This window comes from Anolis carolinensis, unplaced genomic scaffold, assembly GCF_035594765.1.
Source record: "Anolis carolinensis isolate JA03-04 unplaced genomic scaffold, rAnoCar3.1.pri scaffold_14, whole genome shotgun sequence".
In the NCBI taxonomy this organism is placed as follows: Eukaryota; Metazoa; Chordata; class Lepidosauria; order Squamata; family Dactyloidae; genus Anolis; species Anolis carolinensis.
In genome coordinates this window covers 2,566,612-2,585,428 of record NW_026943825.1, presented here as the reverse complement: position 1 = coordinate 2,585,428, position 18,817 = coordinate 2,566,612, and the positions used below count along the sequence as shown (strand labels likewise).

At 44.8% G+C, this 18,817-nt stretch overlaps 2 protein-coding genes across 2 annotated transcripts in view; one reads left to right on the top strand and one right to left on the bottom strand.

The window, feature by feature from the left end:
* The window catches only part of copa (COPI coat complex subunit alpha), a 60,528-nt gene extending 58,197 nt beyond the window's left edge, over window positions 1–2,331 (top strand). Inside the window, exons 32-33 of the mRNA XM_062964754.1 lie at window positions 538–732; window positions 1,909–2,331. Of these exons, the coding sequence (XP_062820824.1) occupies window positions 538–732; window positions 1,909–1,968 (255 nt within the window). The 3' untranslated portion in view covers window positions 1,969–2,331. The remainder of the gene's footprint in view (window positions 1–537; window positions 733–1,908) is intronic.
* A 1,730-nt stretch (window positions 2,332–4,061) lies between these two features.
* Window positions 4,062–9,616, bottom strand: tmem179b (transmembrane protein 179B). The gene is made up of 5 exons (XM_062964860.1): window positions 9,278–9,616; window positions 5,752–5,936; window positions 5,525–5,662; window positions 4,870–4,948; window positions 4,062–4,760 (listed from the first exon to the last, which is right to left on the bottom strand). Exons 1-5 carry the CDS (start codon window positions 9,374–9,376, stop codon window positions 4,614–4,616), a joined length of 648 nt encoding a protein of 215 aa, XP_062820930.1. The 5' UTR covers window positions 9,377–9,616; the 3' UTR covers window positions 4,062–4,613.
* Between the last annotated feature and the right edge of the window lie 9,201 nt (window positions 9,617–18,817).

The window sequence follows — 18,817 nt, the reverse complement described above, 5'->3', positions numbered from 1 at the left end:
GGGTCAGGGTGCGTGTTGGGTTGGTTTCTTCAAACACCATCGATCAATCATGCTCCAGACCAGCACCCTGATGAATTGTTGAATTTCTGCCCTCCCCAATTCCTCCATAGTCAGACTCAAAGAGATCTGCAGTCTGAAGTTCAAACATCTATTTAATATTTACAGAGATATTTACAATTGCAGCAAAGTCCATCGCTCGAAGCAGGCATTCTTCAGCTCGGCTCTTCTCTCACACAGTTCAACAAAGAGATAAGAAAGCACATTCCTTAGTCCGAAGGAAGTTCCAACCTCTAAGGCCTGATAGGTCACAGCAGGCTGTCAGTCAAACTGGCCTGCTGTTAACTGTTTCATTGCTGAAACACACACTTGCTGAACAGCAGAAACACTTGATTTACATTTCATATACACACAACCAAAATCCAACACTTTCTTCATTTTTAATTCCAAAATGTAATCTGCTTTGTGGATAAACCTCGTGTGTGTATATATATACACACACACACCTCTCTTTCTCTCTCTTTCTCTCTCTCGTCTCAGACGCGGAAGATCCTGACGGCCTGCGAGAAGAACCCCACGGACGCGCACCCGCTCAACTATGACATGCACAACCCCTTTGACATCTGCGCCGCCTCCTACCGGCCCATCTACCGGGGGAAGCCTGTGGAGAAGTGTCCCCTCAGCGGGGCCTGCTACAGCCCCGAGTTCCGGGGGCAGATCTGCAGGGTCACCACGGTAAGCAAGACCCCCATCGAGTGGGATGGGGGACCCCAAAAGCCATCCAGTCCGACCCCCAGGAATCTGGCTCTTCTGCATTCTATCATTTGAACCAATAATGGATATGTAGCTGCTTTGAACTCCTATAAATCCCTCCATTATTTTTGCTGGTCATGCGGGTCCTGCACGCCAAGTTAGTTCTAGATCCATCGTTGGTGGAGTTCAGAGTGCTCTTCAAGAGAGAAGTTGCATGAATACATTTATAACCAAGGTATTCAAATGGACAGACAGGCTATTAACAGCTCCAAATTCTCAACATGGTACAAATTAGACAAAGTGGGCCATGAAAGGGCTATGTTTCTAACCAACTTTACATTCCCTAACCTCAGACAAGCTTTTACAGCTCTACGATTCCAAAGCATGGATGGTAGATACTCGGGCACTCCTTTGGCTAGCCGAATATGCGTATGCGGGGCCTTAGAAATTGAGGTTCTGCCCCACTATTTATTTGCCTGCACTCTATACTCTGCACCAAGAAATAAAATTTTAGGGCCTATTCTATGGTACCTATGATCGAACACGGTTGCAGAAAAGATCTTCTACTTTTTATCTGACACCAACTCCACAATCACGTATAAGGTCTCTCTCTTTACCTTGGTAGACTGATGGCGGACATTGCAATCGACTGCGCCGGGGATGCTTTTATCTAGTTTTTAACATAATTGATATTTTATACTGGCTTTTTACCGGTTATATTTTGAAAGCTCTGTTTTATACTCCATGCATCCTGCTTTTAACTGTGGAATCTTACAGGGTTTCTATAGATGCTTGGTTGATATTGTTACTTATGTTTTTTAAATGACTGATCTTATATATTGGTATTTTATCGGTAATTGTGCAGTTCCCAGCACATGTTGCACTTGTGCTGCTGCACCTCACAATGTATATTTTGCATGTTCTGTTTTATCCTGCTTGCATCCTACTTTTAACTGTTGGATTTTACAGTGTTTTGTATAGATGTTTGTTTGATGTTGTTCCTGTAAATGCATATGACCATTGGTCGGAGCATTAATAAATTGATTGATTGATTGAGTGCTCTTAGATTGCAGGTGAACTATTGCAGATATTGATCCTGGTGATGATGATCCATCCGCAAGGCTGGTCCTGACACCCTTTTGTGCTTCGTTCCCGCAGGTGACAGAGATCGGGAAGGATGTCGTGGGCTTGCGGATCAGCCCGCTGCAGTTCCGTTGAGCCCGGATCCCTTTGCTTCCCGTTTATTCTTTTCCCTCCACCCTGTTATTCATTTTATTCCCGTACTTTTGTAATTCATGGCATTCCCGTCCCTTCTTGCCCTTTTGAACCTCGATCCAGATCAGAACCGCTCAGCGAGACCTCCGTTCCGAGAGAAGGTACCGCTTGTTCGCCTCCATTCCTCCGCTTTCCCGTCTCTCTTCCTTGGCTGTCCTTTTTGTGGGGGTTTCGGAGGCTTGGGAATAGTTCGCAGAGGCAGAATTCAGAGCCGTGCTTCTCAATATTCGATGTAAGAAGGGGCCTAACGCCTTCCTCTTGACATGTTCCTCCAGGTTTAATAAAATGAAACTGCTCGGAAGGAAAGCGTCGCTTGTGTTTGGCTCAGCGGAATCAAAAGGGAGTCAGTTTGCAAGATCTATCTCAGTGATTCCCAAAGTGGGCGCTACCGCCCCCTGGTGGACGCTGTTGCGATCCAGGGGGGCGGTGATGGGACCTATTAGGACATGGGGGCGGGGCCAGGGGAGGGGCGGGGCTTCTTCCCAAGTGCCGGAGACAGGGCTGAGCACCTGAGGCGCCTGTTAGGACACAGGGGGCGGAGCTGGAGGAGTGGGTGTGGCTTCTTCCCAAGAGCCTGAGATAGGGCTGAGCCTCTATACCTCTCCTGCGAGGCCTTTTAGGACTAAAGGGCGGGGCTAGGGGTGGGGGCGGGGCCTCCTTCCAAGAGCCCGAGACAGGGCTGAGCCTCTATACCTCTCCTGCGAGGCCTTTTAGGACTAAAGGGCGGGGCTAGGGGTGGGGGCGGGGCCTCCTTCCAAGAGCCCGAGACAGGGCTGAGCCTCTATACCTCTCCTGCGAGGCCTTTTAGGACTAAAGGGCGGGGCTAGGGGTGGGGGCGGGGCCTCCTTCCAAGAGCCCGAGACAGGGCTGAGCCTCTATACCTCTCCTGCGAGGCCTTTTAGGACTAAAGGGCGGGGCTAGGGGTGGGGGCGGGGCCTCCTTCCAAGAGCCCGAGACAGGGCTGAGCCTCTATACCTCTCCTGCGAGGCCTTTTAGGACTAAAGGGCGGGGCTAGGGGTGGGGGCGGGGCCTCCTTCCAAGAGCCCGAGACAGGGCTGAGCCTCTATACCTCTCCTGCGAGGCCTTTTAGGACTAAAGGGCGGGGCTAGGGGTGGGGGCGGGGCCTCCTTCCAAGAGCCCGAGACAGGGCTGAGCCTCTATACCTCTCCTGCGAGGCCTTTTAGGACTAAAGGGCGGGGCTAGGGGTGGGGGCGGGGCCTCCTTCCAAGAGCCCGAGACAGGGCTGAGCCTCTATACCTCTCCTGAGAGGCCTTTTAGGACTAAAAGGGCAGGGCTAGGGACGGGGCCTGTTCCCAAGAGCCTCTGTATACCTCTCCTGAGATGCTTGTTAGAACACGGGGGTGGGGTATAGAGGTTCAGCCCTGTCAGGCACTTGGGAAGAGACCCCGCCCCCTCCTCTAGCCCCGCCCCCTGTGTCCTGGCAGGCGCCGCAAGACAGGGATAGAAGCTCAGCCCTGCCTCAGAGCTCGTAACTCCGCCCATCCCAGTCCTGGCCTCCCATTTCTGGCCCCGCCCACCTCCCCTCCCAGCCCTGCCTCTTGGATTAGGGAGAGGCTCAGCCCTGCCCCTTTGAGCAGGAACCACACCCACCCCTCTAAGCCACACCCCCTTTCCAGGGGGCGCTGAGTCATTTTTTTCTGGAAAGGGGGCGGCAGGACAAAGAAGTTTGGGAACCACTGCTCTATAGGAATCCCTATAATCCCTTCATTGCAACTCGGTGGGAATTTGGACTGCCGAATGCATGAATGCCTAGAGCAGGGGTCCTCAAACATTTTAAGCAGAGGGCTGGTCCACAATCCTTCAGACTGTTGAGGGGACACTTGGACTGTTGGTTGAGTAACGCTTTTGGTTTACGCATAACCTGTGAAAAGACATTTATTCTGAAGTCTCAACTCTCCGTATCTTAACACAAGGAACAATTGCAAACCTAATTACTTTGGCCCTGTTTTGTTCCCCGAGCTAATTCTTGAAGGTGCTCTAATCTCACTCGAAACAGAGTTGGATTTACACAGGTGAACCGTTAGCAAGGAATTTAATAAGGAAATACAATGTCAGCATTCAGACTCCTCCCAGGACAATTGAAATTTGTAGGAAAAGTTGGAGGCTTGGCTCAACTGTAGTTCTTCTTTCTGTGTCCTTTCTTGTCTTGCCTTCCATACTCCTGGGGCAGGATTTCTCCAATTTCCAGCATCAACTTCCAAACGTGCAATGTGTCCATCCTCCTTGCTCCTCTAAGACCTTCTTGCAAATGGTTCTGCCTTCGAGGAAGCTGCTGGATCCGGCTTTGTGGCTTTCCAAGCTACTTATGGTGGCCTCCCATGAACTATACAATAAAAAACGGAACCCTTCTAACTAAGAAAGGCTCAAATAATAACGTCTCTGTGGGGACAGGCACATTTTTTTGGCACAGTAAGAAAAGTTGAAGACGCCGGCAAGAGCTGCAATGATTTTCGGATTCCGAGCATCCTTTGCAGAATCCGCCGGAACCGCAAAACATTCCGGGATGCTCCTCTTGACACACATTGTCCTATCCTTAGAATGAAATGATAAATAGAGACAAATGGTTCTCAAGGTCCGAGCGATCCAATGATGGGGGCCGCCTCGTCAGACTGACCGCCAACCCGGAGCGTCCGAGACGGGCTTTCGCCGAAATACGACACGCAGAGCATCGCGATCATCAGGCACCAGAAGAAGAAGTTCACCCAAGCAGCCGCCTGAAAGGAAGGGACATTCGGTGATGTTTGGGACTGCAATGCCCAGCATCCAGCACTCGGTCACGGGGCCCTTTGGGGACTACAACTCCCAGTGTTTCCCCCCACTCACCTCCGCCGTGTAGAGGTTGTCGTAAAACCTTTCGGGACGGATGGGAGGGACCCACTTTTGATGCTGGGCTTCTTGGCAGCTGCGCGGGAAGGAAGAAGAGTCTCACTTATCCAACACTCACTTATCCAATGTTCTGGATTATCCAACGCATTTTTGTAGTCAATGTTTTCAATACATCGTGATATTTTGGGGCTACATTCGTAAATACAGTAATTACTACATAACATTGCTGCCTATTGAACTACTTTTTCTGTCAAATTTGTTGTATAACATGATGTTTTGGTGCTTAAGTGGTAAAATCATCACTTAATTTGATGTTTAATAGGCTTTTCCTTAATACCTCCTTATTATCCAACATAATTCGCTTATCCAACATTCTGCTGGCCCCTTTACATTGGATAAGCTAGACTCTACTGTATATTGAAAAATTGTCTTAAAAATTGACTACAAATAAAAATAGAATTGCAAAAATGAACTTACAGTAGCAACATTGTTGGAAATTAAATCCATAAAAAGTTCAATCCTTGCTGTGGATCGGGGCAGGAGGCAAACTGTGTTGGATAATCCAGAACGTTGGATAAGTGAGACTCTACTGTAACAGTAATCAATTCAGAGGAGAGAGTATCCAAAATCTGACGGCCTTAAATGAACTTGCCTTAAGGCCGCGGCCGCTCTGTGGATGGAGGCGCAGAGAGCGTCCATCCCGACCCGGAGGATGCACGCGGAGATCATCAAGAAGAAGAGGACGCCGGCCGAGACCGCCAAGGAGCCCTTGAGCCACACGCCACTGTCCCTGCAAAGGAGACACACACGCGTGTTGGGAAGAACCCAGGCTGTCTCACCACATGCCCCTGTTGTGCCTCCCGCCCCGCCCACACTCACGGGGTCCCGTCTCCAAAGCAGGTGGAGTAGATGCCGCGGATCAAGACCACGAAGGAGAGGACGGAGGTCAGGATGGAGACGGCCGAGACGAAGCGGCAGAGGGACGGAGGGCTGGAGGCCGAGAGGGTGATGCTCCCGTTGTAGCTCACCGAGCCGTAGAGGATGCAGCGGCCCCCAAACTCCCCCTGGAAAAACCCGGAAGAGGGGAGACATGACCTTCCCGCCGGAGCAGTACCTATTGATCTACTCACACACTGGGGGTTGTTGCTCGTCTCCATTTCTAAGCCCAAGAGCTGCCGTTGTCCATAGACACCTCCAAAGTCATGACTGCATGGAGCACTGTTACCATCCCACCAGAGCAGTACCTATTGATTGACTCACACTCTGGGGCTTGGAGCTCATCCCCATTTCTAAGCCCAAGAGCTGCCGTTGTCCATAGACACCTCCAAAGTCATGACTGCATGGAGCACTGTTACCATCCCACCAGAGCAGTACCTATTGATTGACTCACACTCTGGGGCTTGGAGCTCATCCCCATTTCTAAGCCCAAGAGCTGCCGTTGTCCATAGACACCTCCAAAGTCATGACTGCATGGAGCACTGTTACCATCCCACCAGAGCAGTACCTATTGATTGACTCACACTCTGGGGCTTGGAGCTCATCCCCATTTCTAAGCCCAAGAGCTGCCGTTGTCCATAGACACCTCCAAAGTCATGACTGCATGGAGCACTGTTACCGTCCCACCAGAGCAGTAACTATTGATCTACTCACACTCTGGGGCTTGGAGCTCATCTCCATTTCTAAGCCCAAGAGCCAGCGTTGTCCGTAGACACCTCCAAAATCATGACTGTATGGAGCACTGTTACCATCCCACCAGAGCAGTACCTATTGATCTACTCACACTCTTGGGGTTGGTGCTCATCTCCATTTCTAAGCCAAAGAGCCGGCGTTGTCCATAGACACCTCCAAAGTCATGACTGCATGGAGCACTGTTACTGTCCCACCAGAGCAGTACCTATTGATCTACTCACACTCTGGGGGTTGGTGCTCATCTCCATTTCTAAGCTGAAGAGCCGGCATTGTCCGTAGACACCTCCAAGGTCATGTGGCCACTGGCATGACTCCATGGAGTGCTGTTATCTTCCTGCCGGAGCAGTACCTATTGATCTACTCACATTTGCATGTTTTCAAACTGCTAGGTTAGCAGAAGCTGGGGCTAACAGCGGGAGTTCACACCATTGCCTGGGGAATCCTTTGTTGGGAGGTGTTAACTGGCCCTTTACTTACTGTCTTCTGAAAACAGGACTGTAAATAAAGCTAGGCTTTGAAGCTGCAAGGCAATTCGATGCTAATCAAGGTGGCCAATTGCAACATTCACATTTTCTCAAACAAACAGTTCTTGCTCCCACCCTGGACATTCCAGATACATACACCCCACTTGCCTAGTTTCCAACAGATCTCACCACCTCTGAGGATGCCTGCCATAGATGTGGGCAGAACTTCAGGATAAAATGCTTCTGGAACATGGCCATACAGCCCGGGAAACTCATCAGAAGAATTATTATTATTATTATTATTATTATTATTATTATTATTATTATTATTATTATTATTCTCCGCTTTATATCTCCCAAAGAAGACTCAAAGTGGCTATATATCTATTATTATTATTATTATCATTAAATTTATTTATACCCTGCTTTATCTCTCCTGAAGGAGACTCAAAGAGGCTATGTATTATTATTATTATTATTATTATTATTATTATTATTATTATTATTATTATACCCTGCTCTATATCTCCCAAAGAAGACTCAAAGTGGCTATGTATCTATTATTATTATTATTATTATTATTATTATTATTATTATTATTATTATACCCTGCTCTATATCTCCCAAAGAAGACTCAAAGTGGCTATGTATCTATTATTATTATTATTATTATTATTATTATTATTATTATTATTATTATTATTATTATTCCCTGCTTTATCTCTCCTGAAGGAAACTCAAAGCAGCTACGTATTATTATTATCATCATCATCATCATCATCATTATCATCATCATCATATTTATTTATACCCTGGTTTAAATATACAAACATTAGAACAGGATTATATATAAGCAATATTTTTAAACATTCACGTGTCGTGTCTTTGGAAATGCGCCGAGCGCATTAATCCCTCCGGCAAAAGAAAAGAGGCCTTTGCTTGTGTGTTTGGGGCCTATTTAGTGGAAAAACACCCTTGTGATGTTCGACCATGTGCCAAAGAGGAAGGAAGTCAGGCTTGCAAAGAAAGAGAACGAAATGCCAACGGACTTTCGCTCGTTCAGCTGATGCGCATCATGCGCCAGAGACTCACATGACTTGAGAGTCAAGAAAGTTTCTTAAAAGAGGGAAAAAGTTTAAAATGGAAAGCTTTGCCTATTAGACACTTAGGGAAAGCTGGACATGACAACGGCAAAGAGCGCTTGGCACTTTGCGCATGCTCAATGGCGCACCCGAACTCAATGGAGCGCTCTGTGCATGCTCAGAAGTAACTTTATTCCAAAATTTAATAACAGCTTTTCTCCTGGAAGGAAGACTCTTTGCACATGCTCGGAGGGAGAAAAGCACTTTGTACATGCTCAGCAGGGAAAGGGTTAATTGGTAGATGATGTTGATGATGACGATTATTATTATTATTGTGAGACCTGCACTTTGCACATGATCAGAGGGGAAAGGCTCAAGCATCATTATTATAATTATAATTATTTAAGATTTATAATTATAAGATATTCGCTTATCCAAGCTTCCGTTTAGCTTGGATAAGTGAGACTCTACTGTATATTTATTAAACTATTATATTTATTATTTCATTATATTATTTTTATATTTTGTAGTATGTATTATATATCATTATATTTATTATCATATTAGTATCATATTTTTATTATTATATTTATTATATCATTATATTATTTTAATATGTTATATTATATTTATTATTATGATATCACTGTAATATATTATTAGTACAGTAGAGTTTCACTTATCCAACATAAACGGGCCGGCAGAATGTTGGATAAGCGAATATGTTGGATAATAAGAGATTAAGGAGAAGCCTATTAAACATCAAATTAGGTTATGATTTTACAAATTAAGCACCAAAAACAACATGTTATACAACAAATTTGACAGAAAAAGTAGTTCAATATGCAGTAATGTTATGTTGTAATTACTGTATTTTACAAATTTAGCACCAAAATATCACGATGTATTGAAAACATTGACTACAAAAATGCGTTGGATAATCCAGAATGTTGGATAAGCGAATGTTGGATAAGTGAGACTACTGTATTATTACTATTCATGAGGAGACCTGCCTTCTGCACATGGTCAGGAGCTTGCAAAGACTCATGCATGTGAGGGCAGCTCACTGGATAAGTCAAGGAAGAAGCCCTGAAGCCAAGCCAGGCAGGCTAGGGGCGCTCTGCATATGCTCCGAGGCACTCTGCCCATGCCCAGGAGCCACGGACTCACCTGTGTGACGGTGAGGGCGGAGGCGCAGATGACTCCGCAGAGGAAGGAGGCCGCGCTGAGGGCCAGGCCGGCCAGGAGCAGCCCCGAAGCCGGCGGCATCCTCGCTTGGACGGGAAGGAAAGGCAAAGGAAGCCCGGCCGAGGAAGCCGCGCCCCGAACACGCCCACCAAGGCCTTGGGACTCGTCAGCACTCCTTGAGGGGCTCCTTCCCCGGAGGCCATCCAGCCTGACCCCGTCAAAGCACTGTCAAAGCTCTCCCGGCAGATGCCCACTCAGGCTATGATTAAAGGTAAAGTTCTAGATAGATAGAAGTTACATGAGTTTGGCTAAAAGCATGTACATCAGGCCTGGGCCAACCTGGGCCTTCCCTTCAGGTGTTACTTGAGGCCTGGGCCAACCTGGGCCTTCTCTTCAGGTGTTACTTGAGGCCTAGGCCAACCTGGGCCTTCTCTTCAGGTGTTACTTCAGGCCTGGGCCAACCTGGGCCTTCTCTTCAGGCGTTACTTCAGGCCTAGGCCAACCTGGGCCTTCTCTTCAGGTGTTACTTCAGGCCTGGGCCAACCTGGGCCTTCTCTTCAGGCGTTACTTCAGGCCTGGGCCAACCTGGGCCTTCTCTTCAGGCGTTACTTCAGGCCTGGGCCAACCTGGGCCTTCCCTTCAGGCGTTACTTCAGGCCTAGGCCAACCTGGGCCTTCTCTTCAGGCGTTACTTCAGGCCTGGGCCAACCTGGGCCTTCTCTTCAGGTGTTACTTCAGGCCTAGGCCAACCTGGGCCTTCTCTTCAGGCGTTACTTCAGGCCTGGGCCAACCTGGGCCTTCTCTTCAGGCGTTACTTCAGGCCTAGGCCAACCTGGGCCTTCTCTTCAGGTGTTACTTCAGGCCTAGGCCAACCTGGGCCTTCTCTTCAGGCGTTACTTCAGGCCTGGGCCAACCTGGGCCTTCTCTTCAGGCGTTACTTCAGGCCTGGGCCAACCTGGGCCTTCTCTTCAGGCGTTACTTCAGGCCTAGGCCAACCTGGGCCTTCTCTTCAGGCGTTACTTCAGGCCTGGGCCAACCTGGGCCTTCTCTTCAGGCGTTACTTCAGGCCTGGGCCAACCTGGGCCTTCTCTTCAGGCGTTACTTCAGGCCTAGGCCAACCTGGGCCTTCTCTTCAGGCGTTACTTCAGGCCTAGGCCAACCTGGGCCTTCTCTTCAGGCGTTACTTCAGGCCTAGGCCAACCTGGGCCTTCTCTTCAGGTGTTACTTCAGGCCTGGGCCAACCTGGGCCTTCTCTTCAGGCGTTACTTCAGGCCTGGGCCAACCTGGGCCTTCTCTTCAGGCGTTACTTCAGGCCTAGGCCAACCTGGGCCTTCTCTTCAGGCGTTACTTCAGGCCTGGGCCAACCTGGGCCTTCTCTTCAGGCGTTACTTCAGGCCTAGGCCAACCTGGGCCTTCTCTTCAGGCGTTACTTCAGGCCTAGGCCAACCTGGGCCTTCTCTTCAGGCGTTACTTCAGGCCTGGGCCAACCTGGGCCTTCTCTTCAGGTGTTACTTCAGGCCTAGGCCAACCTGGGCCTTCTCTTCAGGCGTTACTTCAGGCCTAGGCCAACCTGGGCCTTCTCTTCAGGTGTTACTTCAGGCCTAGGCCAACCTGGGCCTTCTCTTCAGGCGTTACTTCAGGCCTAGGCCAACCTGGGCCTTCTCTTCAGGTGTTACTTCAGGCCTAGGCCAACTTGGGCCTTCTCTTCAGGCGTTACTTCAGGCCTAGGCCAACTTGGGCCTTCTCTTCAGGAGTTACTTGAGGCCTAGGCCAACTTGGGCCTTCTCTTCAGGAGTTACTTGAGGCCTAGGCCAACCTGGGCCTTCTCTTCAGGTGTTACTTGAGGCCTAGGCCAACTTGGGCCTTCTCTTCAGGTGTTACTTCAGGCCTAGGCCAACCTGGGCCTTCTCTTCAGGTGTTACTTCAGGCCTAGGCCAACTTGGGCCTTCTCTTCAGGAGTTACTTGAGGCCTAGGCCAACTTGGGCCTTCTCTTCAGGTGTTACTTCAGGCCTGGGCCAACTTGGGCCTGCCTTTCAGGTGTTACCTCAGGCCTAGGCCAACTTGGGCCTTCCCTTCAGGCGTTACTTCAGGCCTGGGCCAACCTGGGCCTTCCCTTCAGGTGTTTTGGACTTCAACTCCCACCATTCCTGGCCTCAGGCCCCTTCCTTTCCCCCCTCAGCCGCATATTATTTAAGTACAGTAGAGTCTCACTTATCCAACATAAACTGGCCGGCAGAACGTTGGATAAACGAATATGTTGGATAATGAGGGATTATGGAAACGTCTATTAAACATGAAATTACTGTATCTACTCGAGTATAAGCCTAGTTTTTCAGCCCTTTATTTAGTGAGGGTCCTGGCCAGCTTCTATTCAGGTCGGCTTATACTTGAGTATATAGGTATTCAGAGTCGGACAGTCTTATCATTAAAGTCTTATTATTATCTTAAATTACAGTTTTATATACAGTATCGTGATATTTTGGTGCTAAATTCGTAAATACAGCAATTACAACATAACATTACTGCCTATTGAACTACTTTTTCTGTCAAATTTGTTGTATAACATGATGTTTTGGTGCTTAATTTGTAAAATCATAAACTAATTTGATGTTTCATAGGCATTTCCTTAATCCCTCCTTATTATCTAAGATATTCGCTTATCCAAGCTTCTCCCGGCCCGTTTAGCTTGGATAAGTGAGACTCTACTGTAACTAGCTGTGCCCGGCCACGCGTTGCTGTGGCGAAGTATGGTGGTATGGGAGATAAAGTATTGAGGAATTGGTGGTAGTTATGATGGACATTAAGTCCATTATAAATGGGTTATACAGCTGTGTGGAAGGGCCTTTACACTGCCATATAATTCAGTTAAAATCAGATAATCTGTATTTTATAGGCAGTGTGAAGAGGCCTAAGTGAGGCCTAACTCTACCTGTTCCCCTGGGCTGAGTGGGTTGCTAGGAGACCAAGTGGGCGGAGCTTAGCCTTCTAACTGGCAGCAATTGGATAAAAACAATTATTGTGTTGTCGAAGGCTTTCATGGCCGGGATCACAGGGTTGTTGTATGTCTTTCGGGCTGTCTGGCCATGTTCCAGAAGTATTCTCTCCTGACGTTTCGCCCACATCTATGGCAGGCATCCTAGTTTATCCATACCATACAACCTCTGAGGATGCCTGCCATAGATGTGGGTGAAATGTCAGGAAAGAATACTTCTGGAACATGGCCAGACAGCCCGAAAGAGATACAACAACCCAAAAACAATTATTCCTCTCCCTCTAATTAGGACTTTATTTTTCTTTTCTTTTTGTTGTATGAACGTAGAGGCATGGATGAGGGGTTGTGCTGCCAAGTTTAGTGTTTCTAGGATTTGTAGTTTTGTTGTTTTGTCCTAGGCCGAAATTTCATTACCCTTTTATATATATAGATATAATTATCATAGAATCATAGAATAGTAGAGTTGGAAGAGACCTCACGGGCCATCCAGTCCAACCTCCTGCAAGAAGCAGGAAATCATGTTCAAAGCACCCCTGACAGATGGCCATCCAGCCTCTGCTTAAAAGCCTCCAAAGAAGGAGCCTCCACCATAATTAATATTATTATATTATACAATATTATTACATTGTATTATTATTATTAGCTGCCCCGAGTCCCATACTGGGTAAGAAGGGTGGGGTAAAAATACTGTAATAAATAAATAAGTAAATATTGTATTGTATTACATTATAATATTTTATCAATATTATATGTATACACAATTTATATTATTACCATAGCACAATATTAGTAAATGAATGAACAATACAATATTTAAAAATAAAAACAATTTTAACCAACAAACATACTGTAAACTTATCAGGATTTCAATGGGAAGTGTGGGCCTGCTTCTGGCCAATGAGATAGTCAAGTTAATTAGGATTGTTGTTGTTGTTATGTGCCTTCAAGTCATTTCAGACTTTGGGCGAGCCTAAGTCTAAAACTGAGGGCAGGGGCCAGGTAAATGATCTTGGAGGGCCACATCTGGCCCCCGGGCCTTAGTTTGGGGACCCCTGGTCTAAATGATAGGATTATTGTTACGGATTGTGATGATTATAAATGGAAGCTCTTACGTGTGCCTGCGATCCAGAGTTGCCTGCAGAACAATAACACACCACTCAGGTTTGCAGAACAAAAATACAGGAACTTTACTGATTCCAAAGGATCAAAAACAGTAGTATTTACAATGGTCCCTCTGATCACTTACAGAAGTCCACAGTCATAAACAGTCCTCTCAGTCCATAAATCTGCTTCAGAGAAGAACACAGTCGTTTCTTCATCCTCTCTTTCCAGCAGCAAACAGGTCTCAAAATAGCAAGGCCTCTCTGTGAGTACACACCGCTGTCTAGCAGTACTCAGCCAGCACTGAAAAACTTGTCCAAACTAATTCTGCAGCAGCAGAACAGAAACAGTATCAAAATCAATCCCCAGGTCTTTGCAGACTAGTCTAAAGCATCAAGGGAACAGAAAAATGTGTGAAAGGTGATACAGAGAGGCAGAAGGATACATTTCAAATTTAATCAGTCCTCTCTAAAGCAAAAAATGCTGGAGCTTCAGTTTTTCCAGCTTAGAATAATTTACATTATTATTTTAGTCTATTATTTATTATTATATGATTCATTTTACAGTATTTTCATTATTATTTTCGTCTATTACTTATTATTATATATTTCGTGTTACAATACGTCACATAATTATTTTAGTCAATGATTTCTTATTTTATTTTATTTATTTACAGTATTTATATTCCGCCCTTCTCACTCCGAAGGGGACTCGGGGCAGATCACAGGACATACATATGTGGCAAACATTCAATGCTGTTTTATACACAGACAAGACAGACAATTGTACATAAATGGAGGTATATATAGGCTTTCCCCATCTTTGGCATCTTGGAGGTTTGTGCTGGGTGTCACTCGATCTCCCTGCCGGAGAGTTTTGTTTGTAACTTTCTTCTTTTGATTGAAGTGTCAACATTTTCCTGGCATTTCCTTATGGGTGCCTTAATGCCTCCCCACTTTTAAGCAGTACCTATTTATCTACTCACATTTTGCTTTCAAACTGCTAGGTTGGCGGAAACTGGGCTAAAGGCCAGGAGCTCACCATGTCCTGGGTTTCGAACTGTCAGCCTTTCGACTGACAAAATTGATTGCAGCTGGTAGTTTAACCTAAAGCCCGGCCATGCATATTTCCATGTTACACTATTTTACGGTATTATTTTACTCTATTATTTTATTATTATTATTTGTTTTGCAATATCTTACATTATTATTTTGTCTGTTATTTATCATTATACATTTCTGTGTTACATTTTACATTATTAGTTTAGCCTGTTACTTATTATTATACATTTCATGTTACAATATTTTACATTATTATTTCTGTCTGTTATTTATTATTATATAATTTATTTTACAATATTTTACATTATTATTTTCATCTGTTATTTATTCTTAGATATTTCCGTGTTGCAATATTTTACGTTAATATTTTATTACTATATAGATTATTACTGTCAAAACTTACATTTTAATAATTTTTTTCTATTTTAAAAATCATTTTTATTATTTATAATACCCATCAATTATTATTATTATTACCCCACCTTCCTCCCAAGATAAGCAATGTTATTCTTATTTATAATTTCCATGTATTATTATGATTATGATTATCCAAATATCCTCCCAAGATAAAAGACTCAAAAAGTGGCTAACAATCAATACAAAACAATGCAAATACATTAAAAGATTTGGGGATATTTAAATGTTAAAATATTATTATTAATAATAAAAATATTAAAATACATCCCAAAGTTTAGAAACTGTGACAATGCAGAACCCAGATGTATTACAAGCTTGTGAAGGACTCAATATTTCATATATTTTACAGTATATTATATATTTTTATAATATAATATTAAAATATTAATACATAACATAATATTAAAATATATAATGTATTTCAATATATTAAAATATATTAAAGTATGTCTCAGAAGTTAGAAACTATGGCAATGAAGAACCCAGATATATTTCAAGCTTATGGAAGACTCAATATGTAATATATTTTACAATATTATATATATACATATATACACACACACACACACACACACACATAGTATAATATTATATATGTGTGTGTGTGTGTGTGTACAATGTAGAACTCAGGTATATTACGAAGTAACAGAGAACTATAAATATATTTTATGAGCTTGTGGAGGACTCAGTGCAGAGCCTAACGAGAAGAGCCACTGAAAGGTCCCCTGAGCATGTGCAAAGTGCAAATGAGCCAAATTCAGTATCAGAGCGGCGTCGAATCTTGGGCCGCAGCCTCATCACCCAATTGCATTGAGACCCGATGACTGCCTTTTGCATGCTGGGGATGATGGGATTGTCGCCCGATTCCCTTGGCTTTGCGAGACTCCTTTTCGGGCGCTTTGTGCAGGAGGCTATCGAGCATCTTCTGCGCTGATTCGTAATCAAGCCGCGCGTTGGAGGTTTTCTCCACCAAGCCAGGGCTCCAGGAGACTTCGCCGTCATCGGAACTCTCCGAAGAAGTCAGCTCTGGCACCAGCTCCAACTGGGAAGCCGTCGGGGACGATGGGTGCTGCGATCCGAAGGCCAGCGGCTTCATAGGCGGCAAGGAAGAGAACGCACCATGCCCTGATGCCTCCATAGAAGTCAATGATGGAAAAGCGCCGGCACCTGATGGTTTAACAGAATGCAATTCAGAAAAAGCACCGGGACCGGATGGTTTAACAGAATGCAATATATAATACAAATATGTCCCAAAAGTAGAAACAGGACTCAGTATTATAGATAGATAGATAGATAGATAGATAGATAGATAGATAGATAGATAGAATCCTAGAGTTGGAGGATACCCCAAAAGCTATCCAGTCCAACCATCTAAGAAAAAGATATACCGTATATTCTCGAGTATAAGCCAACCCGAATATAAGCTGAGGCACCTAATTTTACCACAAAGAAACTGGGAAAACATTGACTCCAGTAGAAGCCGAGAAACCAATAAAATCACATTAATTGAGGCCTCAGTAGTTTAAATGTTTTTGCATCTTTACATCAAACTGTAATTTAAGATATGACTGTTCAACTCTGATTAAATCATCATTTTCATCTTCTTCAATGTAAATGTGCTTATGTATCCTTTTAATAATAGAGTGAAATAATAAATGTAATAATAATAATAATAATAAATGCAGTAAAATAATAAATGTAATAATAGAGTAAAATAATAAATGTAATAATAGAGTAAAATAATAAATGTATTAATAATAATAAAAATAGAGTAAAATAACTGTAAAAGTAACAACAATCATATAGTAAAATAATAAATGTAATAATAATAATTAATAGAGTAAAATAATAAATATAACAATACTAATAATAATAGAGAAAAATAATAAATATACCATATATACTTGAGTATAAGCCAACCTGAATATAAGCCCACCAGGACCTTCACCCAAGTATAAGCCGAGGAGGATTTTTTTTCCTAAAAAAGGGCTGAAAAACTAGGCTTATACTCGAGTATATACAGTAGATAGAATCCTAAAGTTGGAGGGGACCCCCAAAGGTCATCCAGCCCAACCCTCTAAGAGATAGATAGAATCCTAGAGTGGGGAGGGACACCAAAGGCTATGTGGCCCAACACACTAAGAAGTAGATAGATCATCATCATTATTATTATTTATACCCCACTTGAAGCAGCAATGTATCTATTATTAATAGAGGTCAATGGAGGAAAAGCACCGGGACCGGATGGCTCCATAGAAGTCAATGGAGGAAAAGTACCAGGACCTGATGGCTCCATGGAAGTCAATGGAGGGAAATCCCCAGCTCCCGTTGGCGCCACCAAAGCCTCTTGCCGCAGGTACAAGAAGCGTGGCGCTGCGAACGTCGGACCGCAAAGTGGAGCGGTTTCCTCTCCGCTGCACTCGCTCTCTGTTGAGTTGACCGTTTCGGACGGGAAGCGAGTGGGCCTCTGCTTCCAGGGGACAAAGGCGGTGTGTGTCCCGCGGCGCTTGGTCCCTCCAGACTCCGATCCAGAGCTCCCGCCGGTCTTCCCGGCTTCGGGGGCCGAGTCAGACTGGCTGAGGGCGGCGTCCGGGGCGCCATCCATGAAGGCTGCCGGGGGAGCCACCTCCAGGTTGAGAAGCGAGGAGAGGCTGTCCGGGGAGCCCCGCCGTGCCTCCCGCCTCCGCTGTCCGCACACCAGCCCCGAGATCTGCGGAAACGAGAAGGCAAGCCATCAACGAGAGCCTTGATTTCTCCCCAAACTACGGGAACGTGATGCTGCAGCAAAGAAGGCCAATACTATTCTACATGTCAGATAGAAATACATTGCATTGTAGTAAAAATACAGTTCTAATGGACATGTGGTCCCATTCCACTGAAAGGATTCAGAAAGTGGAGATGTGATCCCAGACTTGTGTGTGTATTTCTCTTTGCCGTCTTTGATACTCTTTGCCACGACCTCTCTGCACCTGCAATCCGAGGTCAGAGTCTGTGATAGGAACTCTCTGCTAATTGTTTTTTTTTTGTGAATAATTTTTAAATAGTGAAACATGATACATCGAAAGTGATGGAACAATATATCAAAAGAAAAGTGGGAAAGTATCAAGAGGAAAAAATAAACATAGAAATGGAGGTTAAAAAAAAGACCAAAAAAAAAAAAAGAAGAAAGGAGAGAAAAAAAATCGGGTTATACTTCCCATCTTGGCTTCGGAGTTGTCTCTTTCATTAATTTTGTCTTTATGTATTCCGTTTAATCTACTTTATATATTAGACAGGTCTATCATAAAATCCATTCTTCTTTTTGTTAGGAATTTTATAAAGTTTGTCCAGTCTGTTTTGTTTTTCCCTTCTCTTATTTTTTGTGTTAATTTGTCCATTTGTACTATATCCAGTATTCTTATACTATATCCAATATTCTTAAAATATTTTTTTTTATTTTAGTACAGTGGCAAGATTAACAATTGCAAAGATCTGGAAAGGAAAAAGACTCCCAATCCCCGAAGAATGGATAATAAGAACTCTCTGCTAATTGTGACCAAGACTCTGGATTGGAACTAACGTCTTGCCTATGAGACAGTCCCATCCCATTGCATGGCAATGACCGGGAGCCAGCTTTGTGATGCTGCAGCAACGAAGGCATATGCGGGGACTCACGTTGATTTTCTCAAGGGCGCAGATGGTGTTCTGTGCGCTAATGAGCCTCTCCAGCAGTTCGTTGATGCGCTGGTTCAGGGCCTGCCGCTCCTCCGCCATGCTCCCCGCCTGGGACGGGAAAGGATTTTGCAGTTTAATAAACTTTTCCTATGTCATTTGGGAGTGGAAACCAAAGGGCATTCTTATGGATGGGGATATGGATCCTTACAATGATATGGAGCTTCTCTTCCAACAACTGGTTGGTCAGCCGAGTCTCTGAATAATCCTCCTGGAGCCTTTTGGGAAGACAAGATGGAC

Excerpts from the sequence above, each read along its gene's own strand:
- tmem179b (XM_062964860.1), bottom strand. The coding sequence starts at position 9,376 with ATGCCGCCGGCTTCGGGGCTGCTCCTGGCCGGCCTGGCCCTCAGCGCG. Across the intron at positions 5,663-5,751 it reads TGCTTTGGAGACGGGACCCC|GGACAGTGGCGTGTGGCTCA; the intron begins GTGAGTGTGGGC and ends TCTCCTTTGCAG. Across the intron at positions 4,949-5,524 it reads AGAGCGGCCGCGGCCTTAAG|CTGCCAAGAAGCCCAGCATC; the intron begins GCAAGTTCATTT and ends CTTCCCGCGCAG.